Source organism: Netta rufina (genome assembly GCF_964035555.1).
Source record: "Netta rufina genome assembly, chromosome: 28".
Taxonomy (NCBI): Eukaryota; Metazoa; Chordata; class Aves; order Anseriformes; family Anatidae; genus Netta; species Netta rufina.
The window spans coordinates 5,848,586-5,869,853 of NC_140152.1; the positions used below are offsets into that span (position 1 = coordinate 5,848,586).

The window sequence follows — 21,268 nt, forward strand, 5'->3', positions numbered from 1 at the left end:
CTAGATGTATCTGGAATAGAAAGTAAGAGATCTTAAGAACAAGAGGCAAGTATCAATTCTGTGAAAGGCCAAACTATGAAGAGAAGGCAAAAAAAAAAAAAAAAGTAGAATCTCCTCTTATGTGAGGCCAAGATATCAAAGGACCAGGTGGAATTCAGGTGGAAAACGGAACCTGATGACTATGAATACATAGTGCTTGTGCCTCAGCTAGACTGCCACGAGATGGGGACTAGCAAGCTGCAGCACACACCAGGCAGGTAACCAGACAGGCAGATACCTAACAGCTGTATCACGCTCTTCTAGTCCTGCAAAAAGCTGGTTACATGCAGTCCTTCAGGCAGAGTTGTCTGAGACAGATGAGTGACTCCAGCCCAGGGCGTGTGGGAATGCACTACAGACAGGACGGGCAGTGTTGGAGCTGGGGGGTCCATAAATGCTCTGAAACACCAGCAGGAGCACCTGCAGAAAGAAGAGTGAAAGCCTGTGTAACCTGAGGGGCTGGGGAGGCTGCGCTTGGGACAGAGCAACATCAGGCGGGACAAGAGAAACCAACGCTAGCAGGGAGAGAAGTGCTCAGAGAGGCTTCGTATTCGGGAAGCTGTGCGTGCATCTGCCCGCCTCGGGAAGAGGAACGCGCTGAGGCCTCACCGGGCCTGCCCCGCTCCTCCCGGGAACAGAGGCCTGAGGCGGGCGCAGGGCAGCGGGGCCCCTTCGGGCCCACAGGGGCAGGGCGGGGGGGCGCTGGCAGCCGGGCCGCAGCGGGGGGGGGGGGGGGGCGGCGGCGGCGCCTGCGGCCGCCCGGGCCCCCCCGGCCGAAGGGAGGAAGGCGGCGCCACGGGACGAGCTCCGCCGGCGGCGGGAGGCCAGGGAGCGGGCCGCAGCTCAGGGGGAGCGCGCCTGGCTGCGGGCGGGGCGCGGGGCCCGGCAGCGCCGAGAGGGCCGCGAACGAGCCGCGGGGCCCGGGCCGGGGCCCGCCCCGCCATGGCCACCCGCTCCGCGCCCGGTCCGCCACCGGCCCACAATGCCCCGCGGCCCCGCCCCGCCCTGGGATCGCGCGGTGCGGGGCCCGCCCCCCCCTCGCGGCCAACCAAGCTTGCGCTCCGGTCGCAGCGGAGCCCCGCCCCCTCGGCCGCGCCGGCCCCGCCCCGCCCCGCTCCGCCTCTCCCATTGGCGCGGGCGGCTGTCAGTCAGCGCTTGTTTTCGGCGGCAGCGGGTTGGGTTGCGCCGGCTCGTCGCTGGCTCGGCGGGGCCGCGCGGGGAGGGAGCGGCGGGCGGGCGGCGCGGCCGGGCGAGGGCAGCGCGCCGAGGGGGGGGGGGCGGCGGCCGCGGCGCTGCTGCTGCGAGGCCCGGCCGCAGGGGCCGGGGCCGGGGCCGGGCGGGCGCCGCGGAGGGAGGGAGGGGGGGGGGGGGCGGGCAGGGGGCGGTGGGGCCGGGCCGGACCGGGGTCCCGGCCGCGCGGAGGGCGGCGGCGGCGGCGGGCGCCGGGCGGGCGGGGGCGTCCCGGCGGCGGCGGGACCATGACTCTGGAGTCCATGATGGCCTGTTGCCTGAGCGACGAGGTGAAGGAGTCGAAGCGCATCAACGCCGAGATCGAGAAGCAGCTGCGGAGGGACAAGCGCGACGCCCGCCGCGAGCTGAAGCTGCTGCTGCTGGGTGAGGAGCGGCGGGGCCCGGCCCGGCCCGGCCCGCGGGGCCTCCGCGCTCGGCCGCCACCGCGGGGCCCGGGCGGCGGCGCCGCCGCTTGACAGCTCCGGGCGGCGGCGCGGGCGTGGCGGGGAGCGGCGGCAGCCGGCGGCCGTCCCCGCCCGGCGCCCGGGGCGGCTCGGGGCCGGGGCCGGGGCCGGGGCCGCCCTTTGGCCGCCCGGCGCTCCCCGCTCGCGCCCCGCCGGCGGCGGCTTCGAGGCGGGGGGAGGCCGCGCCGCGGGCAGGTGCGAGGTGCGCGCACGTGGGGGCGGCCCGCGAGGGAGCGCGGCCTCGAGCGGCGGCGGCCGGGCCGCGGAGGAGCGGGGTCACCGGGGGCCGGGGAGGGGCGAAGCGGGGAGCGCGGGCAGGAGGCTGCCGGGGGCCGGGAGGTGGTGCGGGGGCAGCCCGCGGGGCTCTCGGGGGGCTTTGTTCGGGAGCGAGCGCGGTGTTCGCGTCTGTGCGGCCCCCAAATCGAACCGGAGCGAGAGCTTTCCGGGGGTACCGTGGCTCAGCGCCGCCAGTGTTTGAATGCTGCCTCTTGGCCGAACGCCGCCCCGAGATGCAAGGTGGCTCTGGCGGGCGGAGGTTGTTGGCTTCGGGTCTGCAGTCGGTGAGTGAGCCCCTCTGGCACAGGTGAGGAATTAGGTTGATTCTTATGGAAAAGCAGGTGTAAAATTCCATGCAAGTGAGCTGAGGCCTTGCCTGCCCAGTCCTTTGGATATCTCTAAGCCTGCCGTGTTGCATGGTGATGATTGTTACACGAAAGCCAGGCCTTTCCTTCGTACCATGAACTGGAGACTCACGAGGTGTGAAGATAACCCTGGCAGTTAACGCATTGCTGTTCTTTAGGTGAAAGGTAAAAAGCAGTGGCCTGAAGTTTGTGGGCTTTGAAGATGCTACGTCCATTTCTGCAAGGCTTCTTGCAAGCTGGGCAACGGGTCTCCTGCTTTCGTGTTTCCTTAGAGCAATCCCAAAGAAGCAGTTGTTTCAAAATAGGTTGGAGCCATAGGCTTCATCTGGGTTAAGAAGATCCCACTGGAGCTAAAGATCTCACTTCAGAAAAGAAATTAAAGTTGCTCAAGAAAACTTTTTTTTTTTTTTTTCATGGAAGATACAGTTAAATAAAATTCAGTATTAGATTTACAAACAAACAAAAATAAGATAAAACCTATGTAAGATAGCGATGCTCCTGGTTGTGGGAGGTGATTGGAAAGACGAGCCTTCCTTTGTGCTTGCTGGCTGCCCGGCACTGGGCGCAGCACTGCACGTTGCCCACCTGAAGTCATGGCCGGTGATGGGTGTTCTGTCTCTCGATGTAACCGCCATGTGCAGGGGTTTGTGGATTTCTTCCATCTTGTTATTACGTGGAGTTCTGTTCACAACCGTTAGCGATTGTACCTGTGAGAGGGGCTTTTCCAAATACTCCGAACTGTGAAAAGAGATGTGTGCACGGGGGGAGTTCCTGCGTTGTAGAAGCCTTGTTAATTTTTCCTTCTACACCTAGTTACAGTCCAAAGCCTAAAACAGAAACTTGCAGTGAAGAATAATGCTGCTGTTCAGTGATGAACCCGGTAATAAGAAATTTGAATTTGAGGTATTGTACCTTGGCCTGTGGTGTAGGGCAGTCATCGGTCTTTTTACTGCGATGACAAGGGGGAAGGATGCTTTCTATAAAATTACCCTGGACTTGCTTGCAATTAAGCCTGGGATACCGTTGGCTGAATAAATGTATTTACAGGTGTCTGACAGGTATTGGGGGGCGTTAGTAATTTATGGGAAACTGTTGCTTTTGCGCGTTGACACAAGAAATGATGAGTTCAAACGATCTCCTTGTCTCCCCATTGTCATACAAAAAAATGAGGTTATTGTGCTGATAAATGCAGGAGGCCACGCTCGTTGGAGCTTACAAGGTTTGGTGTAGTGCTGCTCGGTATTGTTCATGGTCTAGACAAAAGCAGGACTCACCTTTAAAAAGAAAAATAGAATAAAATAGTAATAGTGTTAGTGCGGATGGTGATGGAGCAACAGGCTGAGTCTGCATTCGGGCTTTCAAGCTCTGAAGTAAATGCCTAGCACCGAGGTTTGTTTTATGTTTTCATTATCAGAGCACTTTGAGGCACCACTTTTTTCTTTTCTCTGCTTTGGTCGCTGTGGTAAAAGACAAGGAAGTATTTCTCACCACAGTGTGCTTAACCACAGAAGATTTCAGTTTCCAGTTTTTCCCCCCTTTGTGGTGCAGCTTTCTGTCTGAGATGGGGACACTTTGCTGCGTGCTAATGGTGTTAGAAATTAGCGTTATTTATTATTACTTATTAACGAGGCTGACAAAAAATCTGTCAGTTCTTGGAGATGGGGAGAGTTGATTTTAAACATGCTGCTTCTATTTGTGTGCTGGCTGCCTTTATCTGAGCATATTTATTTGTTTGCCTTTTAGCCTGGCACTATAGATGTGAGTAACTGAGGACGCACTTGTGAGTAGCGACTGCGCGGTGCTGCGCGAGGCCCTGGTGCGAGGCGAGTGCCTGGCGGCTCCCTGGGGAAGCACTGGGCTCTGCCGGGGCTTTGGGCCTGGAGACGGAAAGGGTTTGTCCCTTACTGGGGGGCAGGCACTAGTTCTCCTTCCCAGTGACCCACTCAGCTGCCTCTCGAGTTGCAGGCGCTGCACAGCGATGGCAAACTGTGCAGGCTCAAACAGAGCTCCCAGCAGGCGCGCCAGCGGAGGTGGATGAGTTGCGCAGGACTCCAGTGGCACCTGGGCCGAGGCCGCACGCCCCTGGGCAGCGGTGCTGGGAGCCGCGCGTCCTGCAGGCTGCAGGCACTGCCCCGATGCCCGCTGAGGGGGGGGCGTAGCGAGCCCGTGTGAGGGCACGAGCCCTTCCTCCCATGGCATTTCCCCTTCTACATACCACATCGTGAAGTTCCTGCTGTTGCTACGAGCTGTCGGCCTTCAGCAGTTAAATGAGGCTTCTCTGAGGCCGTGCCCGCAGGAGCAGGGGCTGCCCAGCGGGCTGCAGGAGGCAGACGTAGCAGGGGCTGGCACCGACGCCTGCCCTGCCCTCCGACTGCTCTTCTGGCCCCAGCTCCTCCAGGGCGAGAAGCCTGCGGTTGCACCAGGCAGTCCGCCGGTGGCCTGGGGCTGGGCAGCTGCGAGCAGCATCCCTCCTTGTGCTCTCAGTTGCTGCTCTGAACCTGGCAATGTTCAAAGGCTGCGAGTGGCCTCGGAGGTTTCTGTAGCAGAACATTGCCCCCAGCTTTCTGTCTTGCTGTGGCGAGGGTCATCGTTTCAGCCCTGAAGAGCAGGCACCATGTTTCATTGCATGGTAGCGTGAGTGACTTGGCAGATGCATCAACTGGGTTGTTCACGTCAGTTGGGCGAGCGAGTCCCGTAGTGGGTTCTCTTCTCCCTTGGAGCTGACTTTCCTGTTGTGTTCGGCCCCTTTCCGCATAGAGGTGTAATCCCTATGGCCAAGAGCAGCAGGTGCCAAACAGCAGGGGAAGGCAGCGCACTCCCCGCCATGCAAAGAAGCCTCCCCCGGGCCGGTTGCTGCCAGCCCGGCATTTCCCAGCTCGGGAGCACATCTGGGGCTGCAGCATCTCGCTGGGATCTGGGAACAGCTCAGGTGTGACGGGCACGGGCCTCCTGACGCAGGCCCCAGGGGAGTGGCTGTAACGTGAGATTCGGAATAAGTACCCGAGGTGCTTTTGGAGGCTGCTGTAAAGGACGAGCCGTCTGCCTGCCGTGCTCCTGGGTTTGCAGTGGGGACGAGCAGGGCTATCCAGGATGTCTTTTGGTGCTCCAGAAGTCCCTAGAAAAGCGCCTGGATGGGCAGCAGGTGCTTGGGTACGGCAGTAGGGACCTTGAGGTGTGCTGGGATGTAAGCTTGCTGTCTTGTGTAGCAAACCTTGCTTGAAACGGTTATTAATTCTCTCTCTTGCGTTCTGTAGGCACTGGAGAGAGTGGAAAAAGCACGTTCATTAAGCAAATGCGTATAATTCATGGCTCAGGCTACTCTGAAGAGGACAAAAAGGGTTTTACCAAGCTGGTATATCAAAACATCTTCACTGCCATGCAGTCCATGATCAGGGCCATGGAAACCCTGAAGATTCTGTACAAATATGAACAGAACAAGGTGAGTTTCTCACAATTTTTGCACGTGTTTTTAGATAGTGGGAGTTCTGGGTTCTGACGGGTAAGTTCCTGCTTGTTTGTGCCCTTCTGCACTGCAGTCTCAACCTCCCTGAATTCTTCTACCCTTTTTTTTTGGCGTATGTGCAGAAGGACAGCTCTTCATGATATTTTGTTGATATCTGACTCCATTTACTAGGTTGTGTTGAGGGATAAAGCAACTTTCTGCCTGGGGGAAAGAATCATTGTTTGTCCAAATTAAGTTGTTCTCAGGATGGTTTGCACGTAGTGGGTAGTGGGAGCAAGGAACTGGAACATGAGGTAGGAAGATGGGCTCTGTTTGCTTATTTCAAGGGTTCAGCATTTGTAGGTGTGCTGGGTTTTCACTATGAATTGCTAGTTGCATCTGAACTGGAAGCTAACCGTACATGCTGGACACCTTTGTTTCAAGTTATCGCTGTTACTGCAAGCTATCAGGTTTTCTGATAAGCGTTGACCAAAGGTACTAACTTTCTTGAGTTTTGGTCTCAGCTTCAGCTTGAGTCACGTTTCTGTGGTTTGACTTGCCTACCTTGGGTTCAGGGATAATTTTTTCAGCAAAATCTGGTCTTAATTTTAGTTATTTGCAGGGGGGTGTTGAGGGTGCACAAAGAGACTAGGTTTTTGGAGTTTTGTTTCTTTAATGCTTCATGTCCTAATATTTTTAAGTGGAATCATATTTAATCTGTTCTGTCACACAGTAGCGTGGAGCTGATTTTTACTAACTGTTCGTAGGGACTGGTTGTCACACTGGGAGTCCCCAAGTCTGAAAACCTTTTCTGCCTTCAGGGAGGCTCTGCAGCATCAGTGCTGAGAGCAGGCAGCGTGCAAGGAAGCTTGCCTTACTTGTGCTTTCCCTGAGGCATGGCAGAGGCACTTTGATAGCTGTAGTCTGTCACCTTTCACTTATGATAAGTGCAGAACTTGGCTTTATTTTTTATTTTTTCTAGTATAGGCAGAAGCTCTTTCCTCTTGCAAGTGCACCAAAAATTTCAGAAAGCAAACTTGCACGGATAGTAACTTCATGGATGCCAGGGCAGCTGTGATGGTTGTAGTCCTTCCTTTGCTTATAGATTGTAGAGTGGCTGTTTTTATTTTCTCTCTCAAAAGGGACTGTGGCTGAAGTATGCTAAAACAAACAAACAAACAAAACAAAACAAAAAAAAGAAACCCAGCATAACAGCCTGTTGTCCAAATGTAGTTTAGCCTCCTCCGAAGCTGGACAGTTGGGTTCTTTACAGTGGATGTTCTGCCTTGGAAGCTGTTTCAAAACACAGAGATCTAATGGTGTGTACCATCTTGATAGGTGAAGCCTGCTGCCATTTTGCATTTTATTCTGTGGAGGAGCCTGTGATTCTTTGGTGGAACTTTGCTGACATCTGCTATAAAAACAAATAACCCCCACCCCAACCATATTGAAGTCTAAATTCTCCATATAATACCAATCTAGGGAAACTGGAGCTGTGATGTCTCAGGTGTATAGTTTACCATTGTTCCTCTGGTCTTTGCAGCCAGCGTGTGGATCCTTGAAGTCATAATACAGGGACTTAGTTCATCTGAGAGTTCTTTTGCTTTGGTTTTTGCTTTTCAATCTTCAGGCCAATGCAGTCCTGATCAGGGAAGTGGATGTAGAAAAGGTCATGACATTTGAGCAGCCCTACGTAAGTGCAATTAAAACATTGTGGAATGACCCTGGAATACAAGAGTGTTATGACAGGAGAAGAGAATATCAGCTTTCTGACTCAGCTAAATAGTAAGTACTTAACGACTGGTGGGTACTGGTAGATGCTAGCGATGCTATCATAAATAAAAACTATCAATTTTTTTTATTTTGAAGTCTAGAGTTTGTTTCAGAGGATGAGAACGCTGCAGTGGATTCCATGACATAGTTACTTTAAAATACATAGTACTTTCTCACTGAGGCATATGAGTCTTGCTATGTGTTTTAAACAAGTTGCATGGTCTCTGCTGGCTACATAGATTGTATACATAAATTCTTCAATAACAGAGCCTTAGGTGAAACTCGATTCTGAAACATAAGCATCCACTGTACTTAAACCTTTTCTGTAGTAAAGATTGTTTTCCACACACCTACACAGAGTTGATAAAGTTGTTCTTAATGTACCTGTTTATCCTCCAAAAGGGATGGTAGGTGAATTACTGTTCCCCAAAGATGTATTTTGTTATTTTTCACATTGCATTTTGGAAATGGCTCAAGTGACTTTCTTGCTAGTCAAAGACTTAATGTAACAGTGTTTAAATTTGTGTATTTGTGCTGCAACCTAAGGTAGTTTTTTTTCTTTTAAATTGTGCTTCTTTTAGCTATCTTAGCGACGTGGATCGTATTGCTACTCCAGGGTATCTACCAACTCAGCAAGATGTGCTACGCGTTAGAGTTCCTACAACCGGTATCATAGAATACCCCTTTGACCTAGAGAATATTATCTTCAGGTACGGAAGGTGTATTCGTGTCACACTGAACTGAGAGGAATGATGCAGGTTCAGGAAAGATGAGTTCTGGATTGATTTGGAGTGTCCTGATGCAGGGTTGAGAGGCTTGAGTGAACGTATGTGCTGTGGTGTTGTGAAGTACCTGCTGAGGGGAACGGTGTTAGCATTTGTTGTAGCTTAAGTTGATGTTTCGGCTTGGAGCTTTTCCTTACAGAAGGTGAATTTTTAGAGCACATCTAACCATTTATCAGGAATCGGCGTCCTTCCTGGGAAGGATTACCTTGCTGGCACCTGGGGCTGAAGTGGTGTCTTGTAAGGCAGCTGAGAGAACTGTCAGAGTGGCATTGGTTCTCATTGTGTGCTGATCCTCTGCATTCAGATAGAGAATTGCAGCTACTTCTGTGACACAGTATGTATTTCTCTTCCTCAGAATGGTGGATGTTGGAGGTCAAAGATCAGAACGAAGGAAGTGGATCCATTGCTTTGAAAATGTGACTTCCATCATGTTTTTAGTAGCACTTAGTGAATATGACCAAGTTCTGGTGGAGTCTGATAATGAGGTAAGCCAAAGAGTGGGAGCGCTACAGGAGGGTGGCGGGAAAGGGGGTCTTTCTGCCTTCTTGGAGGTCAGTACCAAAGTGCTGGATTAGCAAGAATTGTTGGTTTTGGCCTTCGGTTCTTCCTATTGTGAAGAGAACATGAGCCTCAATGGATGATGATGTCCCTGAGGGCAGAGCATGGTACCTTCATGTACCTTCAAATTTGAAGGTACCTTCATGGTACCTTCAAATTATCTGTACTTCTCAAATGATACAGAAATACTCTGCGATTGCGGAGTCCTGTGTGTCTTGGAAGGTACTGTGCTATGTGAAGGGGTGCTCATGAAATTACCTGTTCCTGTGTTCCTCTTTTCCTCACCTGAATTACTTTGTGCTGTGTCTGCTGTCTTATTAGATAGTGACTGGTCTCTTGGAAGATGCAATACTGAGTTTTATGCCTGCTAAGGGATTAGCAAAAATTGCATAAGGTGAATATAGTTATTCTTTTCTACTAGATAAAACAGGTAGTAGCTCACAAACTACCATGGCCAGTCTTCTCATGCAACTGCACAAAGTGTAAAATGATTTGTAAAAGTCCATTAATATTAACGACTTGCCAATTAAATTAAACTTGAATCCATTAGATACTGCATTTGCTCTCTGTTTACCTGATCAGTTTGATCCAGAATTTACTCGGGACCAAAGTATTCTGTGTACAGTATCTGAGATGCTAGATCAATGCAGATCTGTCTACGCGTGCAAATAGCAGAAAGGCATCTTGATCCTCATCTGTGAAAACTGCTTGCTCTTTCTTATTTCAGAACCGGATGGAAGAGAGTAAAGCTCTCTTTCGAACCATTATCACTTATCCCTGGTTCCAAAACTCATCTGTTATCCTCTTCCTGAACAAGAAGGATCTGTTGGAAGACAAGATCCTGTACTCCCATCTTGTTGACTATTTCCCGGAGTTTGATGGTGAGTGGCTTTTAAGGAGGAACACTAAATTTAGAAGGAGAAATGGGGGTGGTTTGGTTGGATTTTTTTTAAAAGAAACTCAGATCTAGAGATGGTGGTAAAAACTCCTGATTTCAAAAGGAATACCTACAATGAGCAGATGTCACAAAAATGTCCTGATCATACGTAGATAACAGAGATCTGATCTAATGAACCTCTCCTAGATGATTAATTGAAAATTATTTTCCATTAATATGTGCTTTAAAGTGTTAAATGATGGAACTTGACTACCTGGATGCTTGTGCATATAACCTATTTTATAAACGTGCTAATTCACTGGCATACTGGGCATCTTAACCCTATAGTCAAGAGGCAATTTGAGTCCTCGTTTTGAGAACCTGACTGGTCAAATAGCTGTTCACATGTTGGTGCTGAAAAACCTCAGGTAGCATTCAATTCCTAATAGGGAGCTGTATGCAGCTGTAGAAAACCAATATCTATGTGAAACAGAAATTTCCATCTGAAACAAAATTCCTTAGCCAAAATGACATTTCCAGCTCTACACTTCTGGTAGTACATCTGTGCAGGGTTGAAAATAAATGAACGTAGTGGAGAATGAGGTCAGGCAACACGCTTCTTTCCGTGCTGTCATGTATTAACTCTGTTGTTACGTACTTAAAATGGTGAAGTCAGAATTGCTGTTTTGCAAACAGCTTGCTTCCTTTAAATGACAAATGCAATTGCTTCTTATCAGTTGTTCTCCCACTTCTGTAGTCTCATGCCCCCTGCTGTCTGAGAGCACAGGCACTCAGAAATCAGCAGTGGTGGAAAACATGCCTTTTTTGCACAGTCTGCCTATGGCTATTGGTCGAATAGCGCTTATTTCTAATATAATTCAACAGCTGGAGACAAGATAGCAACTTTAGGAAGTGCCATATACTTTCACCTTTTTCATCTTGGTAATTGCTGTAGCTGTTCCAGGAATGCTGCATGGCTCACGAGTGGGAGGTAGCCCATCAGATCACCTCTCATGAAATGGGCCTTGCCATGGAGAATGTGAGAACGCTGAAAGGAATATCAGTGTGGTGACTCAGAAAAGGTGACTTTTCTGAGGAACTGTCAGCAATATGAAGTAAACAGCGACAAGAATTTCCACTTCATACCTCCTTTCAGTTGACCAGCCAGACTACAGAGTTGGCTGAAGATGACCTTTGTTTGCCTAGCATAGTTGTGTCCTTCAGAGCATAAGACCCATTTATATATTAAGGAGAAATATAGATCCTAACACCAGAGGAGGTAATTGTGTTACATATATCAAGTATCTGTCTCTGTTATCTAACGGAAGCAGCACGAACAGGGTTATACCAAATTCTGTATTTCTAAGTGCAGTCTGAAGTAACGCATTGGTGTCTGTCAGAACTCTCAATGTCAGAAAAAGATTTTGGTCTAGGAAAGTGAAGAGCATAAAATATTTCAGGTTCTAGGACTCTTATGCAATAAGTGATCATAATTTCTTCTTTATAGCCATGGAACCCATAAGAAAAAGTGTACTAGTAGTAATTCTGGTGGCTCACACCAGGGGATGTGCTTAGCACAACTCTGTTAACTGTTCTTTGTTTGCTGCAGGCCCGCAGAGGGATGCACAGGCAGCCCGTGAGTTCATTCTCAAGATGTTTGTGGATTTAAATCCAGACAGCGATAAAATCATCTATTCTCACTTCACATGTGCCACAGACACAGAAAACATCCGTTTCGTCTTTGCAGCTGTCAAGGACACCATCCTACAGCTCAACCTGAAGGAATACAACCTGGTTTGACCTGCTCTGTTCTTGGCCCTAGAGAGGATTCGTTGTGAAGAAAAGACAGGGGGGAAAAAAAAAAAAAGAAATTTTAAACATGACAGGAAAAAAGTTTTAATTTTTGATGATGTAATGATTGCAAATTGTCTGATCTGTGGAGTGGCAAGTGCTCAGTGTTATCCTGGAGTCTCATGTCTCTGTCCACAGAGTAGCTGATTTCATACTTTTAACAAATTGCTTTTATTTCACAGTTAACGGGGATATGCCTCATTTCTTCAGCACCTTGCTCACTTCTTAATTTTTGCCAAACAGCTAAGGCAGTCTCATCTCAAGCTTTCCTTTGTTGCTTAGCCACTTTTTTTCCTTTTCATTCCCATGGTGTATGTAGAAAAAATAACTTTCCAGCCAAGATTGTGAATTCACTGGACTGTGGGAGTGTGGATTGCTACTGGTCCCTGTGCCTCGTGCTATAGGGTGCCTCTGGTGTAATTTGCTAATCCTGCTTGCTTCCCTCCCACCCTTTCCCTTCCCTTCCCCAGGACACGCTCCATGGTTCACTGTGATGAAATGTTGGGGAAGAACAATTGTTCTCCAACTGTTGTGCAAAAAAAAAAAAAAAGGCAAAACAAACAAAAAAAAAGCCATCACTTTTCCATTCTTTATATGTTCTAGTTCTGAGCTATTTTTTCTTCAATTATAAAAGGTATGGAGACTGTGATTTTTTTTTTTTTTAAATTATTGATGTTCTATACGTAGTTTGCTACATGTTGCTGTATTTTGCTCATGGACTACAAATGATGGACGCTCTTGGAGCAATAGCTGCTGAGCCTGGGGAAGTGCCTGACTGTAATTATTCTTTTATTTTATTTTATTTTAATTTTTTTCACGCACATACACACATCCCCCCCACACCACAAGCGCACGTGCGCACACATGTGGCTCAGTTTGCGGGGAGTGACTCTCCATTCTGTTGAGCAGAGTACGTGACATCAAGTGAGCAACTTCTCTATGCAGCAAATGTCAAAAGCACACTAAGTAATAGTGGCAATTAAACATCAGATTTTGGCTGGATTGAAAATCTTAGTCTTGTGCCACCCTCTAGTTTTTTTCTTGCTGCTAGTAGCAAACAAGCCTTGTTTATTGCATTTTGTGCCGGTGTGTTGAATGGATTTGTAAGAACTCCTCAGTCCTGTCCAGCTTGCAGATTTTTAGGGAGGACCAGAGCTGGTGGGTCACAGACTTCAGGACGTAGGTAGAGTTCTTACTTAAGAAGGTTGTGGATAGCTCTTGGAGGGAGTGGCAACTTTCTCTTTCCTGTTTATGCATTCCCCCGAGGCACATGCTGCTGTGTTTCTCTTCAGAGAAGTATGGATCCTCTCTGGAGGACTTGCACACATATTTGCTCCAGGGTGCATGTGATAATCAAGTTACAGTAGTTGTGGCTGGAGCATGTGGCTGCTATGGAATCCAGAAAGCCCTACTGTGGTTGCACTTTCGTTTAGCTGGAGAGTAGAGGCAGAGGCAGCAGGGTTTGCTGGTGTGAGCGGAAGGTAGGGGTGGAAGTAATTCTGGATTCTAGATGCCAAATAAAACTCCATCCACTAAGCAGAAGGAAGTGGAGCCTTTGCACATTAGACAGCTTTTTCCAGGCACCAAGGCAAGTGGAGAAACGTGATGAATAACGCTAGCCTGGATGACAACTGCAGAGGCGAGACCAGGAGTGAGTAGGAAACAGATCTGACCCACCTCTGGACCTGTGTGTTTTAGCTATCACTAATGCTTCTATTTCAATTCCAGAAAGTAGCATTGGGTCCAAATTCTCTGGATCAACCAGTTTGCCCCCTTGAAGGTTAGTAGGCTGCCGGTAGATAAAGATTAAATGGACTGCACTGTTGAAGGGGGCTGTTGATATTTTGTCTCTTTTGTAGACAGAGCACTACATCAGTGTTTTACACATCATGTAAGAGTAGATCTTTACTGTCCAAGATCCTTAAGATGCTTTGATCTAGAACACTAAAATCTGGAGGGATGTTATTTTGAGTAATTCTGGTTTTAGGCCCTTCTTGTCCAGAATAGCTGAGGGAAGCCTCTGCATGTCTCAGAGCACTACAGAAGAAAGCAAGCTCTGCCAAGTGTGATCAGAGAGCTTAAGTTGGAACAGCAGCCATGGGACCAACAGTTGAAGAGCCAGTCTGACAGAGTGGTGATGCTGAGGGGAATACAGCACCTCTTTAGCCATGCTCTGGACTCCATTTAACGTTTGGGAGAAATGAGAAGGATTCCCATGTGTCAGACAGTTTTGCATCAATTTTATTGCATTTTTTTTTGTCTTTATGCCAAAATGGTCCATTTTGTAGAGACTGTTCTATAAAGAGGAGTTTGTAGTCATCTACGTGTATTCTAAATGCTGTTCATCTGAAGCAGATGGCAGCACCAGCCTCTTCTGCTTCCTTGATCCTCATGTAAATGGTTCACACTACAACTATTGCCAGCAATGGGCCTGGCACAGAGAAATAGAGGCTCTTGGAAATAACTTGCCAGAAGTATTTTCCAAGATGAATGATGGTGGTACCTTCCCACTTGAATCAGTAACTTTTTTTGGTTTTGAGTGCTCTCCTCCTCCAAGAGCTGTTGCCCTGGCAGAGGGGGAGGGATCTTTGCTTCTCTGTCTCTTGCGGAGTGGATCTGCAATGTGGTAGAGAACTGTGGGAGGCTGTCAGCACAAGATTTAGGCGTGTGCTGTACCTTGCTGACCAGGTGCTTGGTGTAGCTGTTGGCCCAGTAACTGGCCCGGTGTGATGATTATCACTGCAAAGGGGAAGGGCAAATGTTATGCGATGGCTGACTCCTGTGTTCCCGAAACCTTGCTTTCAGTTAGGGGAGGAATGGGTCAGACTTACACACATAATTTGGAGTTGTCTGCGGTCTGTGCTGTGTGTGAGGAGATGCCAGTGCTGGCACATGCTTCTAGCAAGTAGTAGCTCATGTGCCTCCGGCTTGGCCAGTGAAGCGTTCCTGCAGAACTGGTTCGCATCTCTGTTGGCTGGCCCTTTGGCAAACGCCTGCCCTAGAGAAAGTGCCAAACCTTAAACCAATTTGCCTATATCATCTTTTCGGAAAGTGAGGCCAGTCAGAACTTTCCATGGGTCAAGGTAACGGATTGAGCTCAGACAAGAGGTGGCATTGGGTTCTTTTAGGGAATCTGAAGTCTGAGTCTGAGGAAGTGGTCTCTTGGCTAACCTCTGCTCCTTGTGCACTTTTTATTTTTGTTCTGCTGAAGAAACCAATGTACTTTGAACCAGTTTGAAACTTGAAGTCAGTGAGGAGAGGACCATCCCATTTCTTTGCACCGTTCTGTGTGGATTGGCCACCTGGTGAGCCAGCAGTTCCTTCCTGCTTTGGCGTGTCAGATCGCTCCAGCCCCTCCTGCCCGTCTCCCCTTTTCCTGGAGCTGGATTCTTTGGTCTGTTGTTGTTGCTTCCTAGCAATGTTGGCCTTGCGTTCAACTATGGTTTTTCTTCATGTGTTTTATTGGTTTTTTAAAAAACAGAACACACTCTCACACACAGAAGGAAAAAACAAAAAACCTTCCAGAGTGTGCTGACCATTGTATTGTACTGTACAGAGCCCGGGTTGTTAGAGTCCAGCAGAGATAAAGTGTGTTATGCAGCACCCTTTTTTTTTTTTTTTTTTTTTTTTAAAAAAAAAAAAAAGTATGGTTTGTGCCAATGCCCCTTCTTTAGTAGTGCCAGAGACTCTTTACAAGTGCCAATGTGGTGGAAATTATTTGGTTATACTTGTATATTATAGGATCCTGATTTAAGACAATTTAAACATTATCCTATTTAAAAAGATACTATATAAAATGCTGTTTTTAAACCTTGTCATTTGCAATGCATGTATTGTTGTGCGTGTTGGGGTGGGGGAAGGGAAGAGGGTAGGGTAAAGGAGTTTCTGAATACGATGCCCAGTGTCAGGTTCTATTCAGGCTCCAAACTGTCTCATTCCAGTCTAGGAGTGTGATTGTTTCTTGGAATGATCCAACTCTGACTGCTGGGCACCAACCCTTACTACAGAAATATCTGATGGAAATTGATTTTCATATCTTTCTCCTGAAATAAATTCTCTGTTTGAAATTGGAATAAATTTTGTTCCTAAAAGCCGTGGTAATCGTGCATGTATTTCTTCACTCCTCTTCCTCTTCTTCCCCTCTTTCTGTTTGGCTGGACAACTCTGGTGCCCTGCAGGGCATCTCAGCGTGAAGCACACTGACCTAGCTGGCAGGGTTGGTTCTGCTCAGAAAATCAGGACTCTGAGGCACAGAAGCAAAATCTGCTTTGGCAAAGACGAAGTATAATATGCAGTATAATATGTAATATACAGCATGCTGTACAAATAATAGTTCTCAGTTTTGGAGAACAGCTGAGAAGGGTTTTAAAATACAAAGATGCCGTGGTGGCAACTAGACATACAGGATTTTTGCAGTGCAATTGTGGAGTTGTCAGTGTTTGCTGGTACCTTTTATTGTAGTGTCAGCCCCTTTCAAGCACAGTTCTTAAAGGATATGTATTGCCTATAGGAGAAACTTCAGTGGGATCACACCTGCTTCCAGTTCTCATTGCTAGAAGCAAGGTCTGAAACATGAAACACTGCTTAGTTTTCTCCCTTTAGGAGTCCAGAGATGGATGGCTGTAAAAGCTTTCACGAAGTGATTTCCTGGGATGGAATTGCTGGAAATTACTTCTCCTTCCCCGGCAATATTCTACAGAAATTTCAGATTAAATAATCTGGGAGTGGGTGGAAATATATAACTTCCTCTGTGTAAGGTTACCTGGGTTTTCAGGAAGCTGCAAGCAAGGATGTTCTACTCCCTTCCCTGTAACTTAATGCACGAGGGAAGCTGCAGATGCTGGGTAGCCTGGGGTGCTGTGCTTCATCTTGACTGAGGAAGGCCACACCAGTCTCTGGCTGTGATACTGCCAGGCATTTGTGAGTGGTTTCATTTTCTGTTTCCTAATTAAGGGTGAGTGTGCAATGCTTTTCTTGGTAGCTCTGTGTTCTTACCACCTGGGCAGCATGATGAAATAGTAGCTGAAAGTGTTTTTTCTTTCCTCATGGGGTCATACATAGAACCGTTCTTTGCAAAGGGTCTATATAACGTGCTCTGTGCATAGTAACAACTGACCCCTTCCTTGAAGGGGCTGAGGGACTTGGAACGAATGCCCAACATCCCCAGCTGAGGGTGAGAGGCCTCGTGCTGTGGCCTCAGCAGCCTCCGGCCGTGCCACACGTGCGGGCGCACCGCGCTTGCCGTGGCTCTGGAGCGCTGGAGCCTGCTCAGCACTGCTGCCATGGGGAGGTCCCTGCTGGGCCTGGCACAGCCAAGGGAAAGAGGCAGCTGGAGCAGCCACCGGCAGTGCGATCCCCGCGGCTTGCTCACAGTTGCTGCCTTTCCCAAGGGCCTCTCAAATGCAGCCGGGGTCAACTCCTCCTGCACAGTTGTGAGCCCCTTGCCTCCTCTGTACCCCTGTTTGCTGAGCGGCTGCGGCAGCCGTGTCCCGGGTCTGGGAGCACCCGGCCTGCACGGCGGGGCCCTGGGGAGCCCAGTAGGGCAAGGATGCAGCCCTGTCCAGCAGCTGTTCGCAGGGCGCCGGGGAAAAGTGAGCCGTTGGGATGGGGCCAGCAGCCAGGCGGGCGTTCTGGAAAGCTCCGGCAGCCCCGGGAGCAGAGTTCTGCTTCCAGCCGCTCCAGGCCTGGCCGTTAGATGTCACTGCCCACACCACAGCGGCTCCCTGGGATGCTGAACACAGGTGGGCTTCAGGCATTAAATCGGTTTCTGTCTTTTTCATACCCAAAACACGCAGAATAAGAGGGCAGAGAAAGAGAAAGCAGGGTTTCCCTTGTTCTTGGACAGCCATCATCCCCGCAAGAGAAAGCTCATTCCTCTATTACATCTGCTTCCCTGGGAAAGCTAGGAAAGCATCTGTCCAGTGTGAGAAGAATAAGATGTTGTCTGAGCTTTATAAAGCAGCAATGAAGCCTCCTGCCTGTGCTTCAGCTTCCTCTGCCCTGCCCAGCCTGCCCCGGTCCAGCACCCCCGGCCTTTAGTGCCTGCTCTTGTCTTCTGAAGGCTGCTGGGTCCTGCCTCCAGTCTCACTGCTTGCTTCTCTCAGGCCTTGCAGCCACTGTGGTGAGTTCCAGAGAGCTCAAGGAAAGTACAGGATGACCAAGGGTCGCACCGTAACAGAAACCAGGCTGTTGTGGAGCAAGGGCATTTGAATAAATACCGCAGTAACTGGTTTTGGACGGTAGTGCTTTGGAATACAGGTGGAGAAAAGTTTGTCTGTTTAATTAAAAGAGTTATAGTGACTGTGTCCCTACAACCAAAGCAGTAAGAACTGATGGGAAAAAAAAGATGGAAAAGAAAGTTTGTAAAAATCACCTTGGACAGAAGCTTCTTCCTTCCCTTTGGTTTATAAACGTGGCTGAAAATGAATTGTAAGTGTAGTTTCCTCTGCATGATACCTCAGTAGCTTCCCAGCAAAAAATAACACCATAAGCAATTTCTAAAATGAACTCTTGCCTGTGGACTCGGACATACCAGTCATGTCTAGCTTGGTTTTGCTATTTTATCTTCTGTGGCACAGTCTGACAAGGAATTTTAGCCCCTTTGAGCAACTTTTCTGACCTCTGTACTACCCTGGGTTGAGAACTCAAGGCTTCAGAGCACTGTTCGCGGCTCCCAGAGCTGACCTGCTGACAAGGCTGGTGTTTGGGCTGCGTGAAAGCTGCTGGGTGCTCCGGGTGGCAGAGGGAGGTTGTGGCTCAGCAGGGGCTGTGGCTGCAGCCTGGGGCTGTTCCGTGTGCCCAGCTGGGTGCTATCAGCTGCGGCTGCTCACCACCCCTGCACTGCTCTGACAATTGCTCCTGCCTTCATCTCAGGTGTGGACATGTAGCTCCTGGCCATGAAAGAAAGGCATTTGCATGATGCATTTGAAATACTGGTCTCTCCTCCCTCCCAGGGGCTCAGCCTTTCAGTCTCAAATGCTGCAAATGGCTGATTGCCTCTGCTCTTCAAGGAGCCTCACTGAAGCTGTTGGGTGAGGACATCGTTGACGTTTCTGTTTAGGAACATCCCAGCTCAGCTTTTGCTTTGCATCACTTGATTCAGATCAGGTTAAATGCTGTAAAGAAATCCAGGGGAAATGGATGCCTTTCCCATCTGGGCCCAGAACCCTGGCATCAGTGCTGCTTTAAAAAGCTCAAATGACATTTTATTCTGCTCACACTGGACAGATGCTTCCCTTAATTCCAAGCTGCAGTCTTCTGCTTTGTTGAAAAGGATTTTTAGATGTAAGGCTGGGTCAGTTCAGGAGTTTCTGAGAACCTTGGAGAGCAGCTGCGAACCTGAAGAGGGCAGCGTGTGCGTGGAGAACCCCCAGCGCCTGTTCCCTGCCTGGAGCCAGCACCCGCAGCCAGGAGTGCGGTACCTTGGGGGCTGGGGGCTCCTCAGTCACAAAACGGCGGGGGAGCCCTGACAAGTTTTTGAATTACAAGCTTTGGAAAGTACCGGGAATGGTAACTTCTTTGTATTCAGGGTTTCTGCAGGTGCTGTACGGGGCCTAACCAGTTACCTTTATGCACAGGTGAGCATAAGGAAAAATGAGCGCTCTCCAGAGGTGTATCTTGAAAAATAAAACATATCGGGTTGTGTGTTAACACGAGAACTTCAAGCTTGCTGCTACATTTTAAAAACTCGGGCATTGTATTTCTGCAGTCAGGAAACTTTTGTTGTAGACTGTTGATTAAAGTATGTACAGGGTTAAGATGGTTTAAGAATAAGGGGTGGTTGGTAAAATTAAGCTTGATCAAAACTTTTTTGAAGTTGGAGTTCGCAAAGACAGATGCTCTCACTGGTAGTTTTCTAAACTTTGACCTCTAGTCTTTGATTTTAGCATGTCATTTGTCTGTTCTAATCTGAAGAAGTATGCTGGGTTCCTGTGCTTTAACCAGGCCTAGTTTTTTGTCCCTTCTCTCTGTGCAGTTAGAAGAATGGTAATTTTGCCATGTTTGAAATCTGCGTGATACAAAACTACCGCAGTACTTCTAGCAACAGAGAGGCAGGTTTGGCCCCTTCAACCCCCTCCCCCTCCCAGTTTCCCTTAATTTCTTCAGCTGTCTGATTGCTTTTTCTGTTACTAGACCAGCCACACCACTTGACTGAAAACCCCGCTCCGTGCCCCAGCCAGGCTTGCATTGCATTTATCTCATTAACTCAAGTTCCTTCTGTGCCTGGAGGGCCGGGGCTCTCCTGTCCCAGCTGAAATCCCTCAAGAGCACAGCAAGAGTTCAGGCCAGAGCAAAGCCGCGCCACTGAGGAGTGTAAGTGAAGTGTTTGCTCTGCGGATGTGTGTAGGCTCAGATTTTCTCCTGTTGTGGCCTGTGGTGTCATTGCAGCACAATGCTCAACGGGTTCCTGTGCCTCCCAGCTCTGAGTCTGAAGTGGCTGCATGCTGTCTGCAGCAAAGTGAGGAGAGGAACCAGCCCTCCTAACAGCACAGGAAATCGGTCTGAATAGAAGATTACTACAGAGCTCTCCTCTCCCCCCCGCCCTGCTTGGACATACTTTGAACTTTGACCACTGTCTCACTTTGAATCCCAGTCAAAACCAGTACGTCTGGAAAGCCATGTGGTGGGGGAGAGGCAAGTGAATGGAGCTGGTGTTTTCATACTCGGAATTCAGAGCCATAGGTCTTGGACTGCCCTTTGTGTAAAACGTGCCATACCCGTCACTTCTATCACGTCTTTCCTCACCGCCCAGCAATGGCAGTGACCTCAGCTCCGAGGAGAGGCAGGCGCTGGTGGGGGGCCCTCAGCTCCCCCTCAGCCCCCCTCAGATCTCGGTGCACCACGCGTGCATCGCTGCGTCTGGGCGAGGGCCTCCTCAAAAAGCTGCCTCACAGATTTTTATTTATTTATTTTTTTCCTGCAATTCTGTAGAGAATTGAAGAGTTTTGCTGACAATTTTTACTGTTAGGAAGAGCCTGCACTTCTGCAATCTCAAGTCTTCTCTTAAAAAGTATTTGCGATTTTATTTCTGCTTTTTGAGCTTTGTGAGAGGCTGGGGGGCTCTGCGCCCGCTGGCACGGGGGAGCTGCCACCTCGCCCACCCCTCTCTTTGCCGGGGCAGCGAGCGGCCAGGCTGGAAGGTGCCTGCGACTGCGGGTCAGGGTTGCCCGCTTAGTCCCTGCCACCGGCTGCTGGGGACCTTCATGTTCCTTGGGGGTGTCCAGGGCACGGGACACAGCTCCTGGCTTTGTGACTTGGACAGGATTGCTGTTTCGGTCACAAGAGGCACATTATGGCTGGGGATGTACCAAAATGTTTTTTCCAGATCAGCTGTTGTGAAGTAAACTTGAAAATGTAGTGGGACCTGGAAGTCCGGGCTTTTCCTTGTCTCTTCTATTTTATTTTTGTCAGTGAAATCCCAAGCACCGGACAGAAAGTTTTTTCTTTTCATCCTCTTTCTAAGTCACTTGCCAGATGTCCAGATCAATATCCTTCAGATGTAATATTTTTAAGCTCAGTTTCAGAAGGGGGGGGGGTCTTTAAGTTTTGTCCAAAACTATGAAGTATTGGAAAAAGCATTGGAGACATTGGGATTTGGCCAACTTCTT

At 49.1% G+C, this 21,268-nt stretch overlaps 1 protein-coding gene across 1 annotated transcript; it reads left to right on the forward strand.

Annotated features, from left to right (window-relative positions):
* The first annotated feature begins 1,506 nt into the window (after nt 1-1,506).
* On the forward strand, nt 1,507-15,713 carry GNA11 (G protein subunit alpha 11). Its single transcript, XM_084302529.1, has 7 exons — nt 1,507-1,653; nt 5,629-5,813; nt 7,447-7,601; nt 8,171-8,299; nt 8,730-8,859; nt 9,660-9,813; nt 11,419-15,713. The coding sequence occupies exons 1-7, from the start codon at nt 1,518-1,520 to the stop codon at nt 11,607-11,609; spliced, it is 1,080 nt and encodes a 359-aa protein (XP_084158655.1). The 5' UTR covers nt 1,507-1,517; the 3' UTR covers nt 11,610-15,713.
* Nucleotides 15,714-21,268: the final 5,555 nt, after the last annotated feature.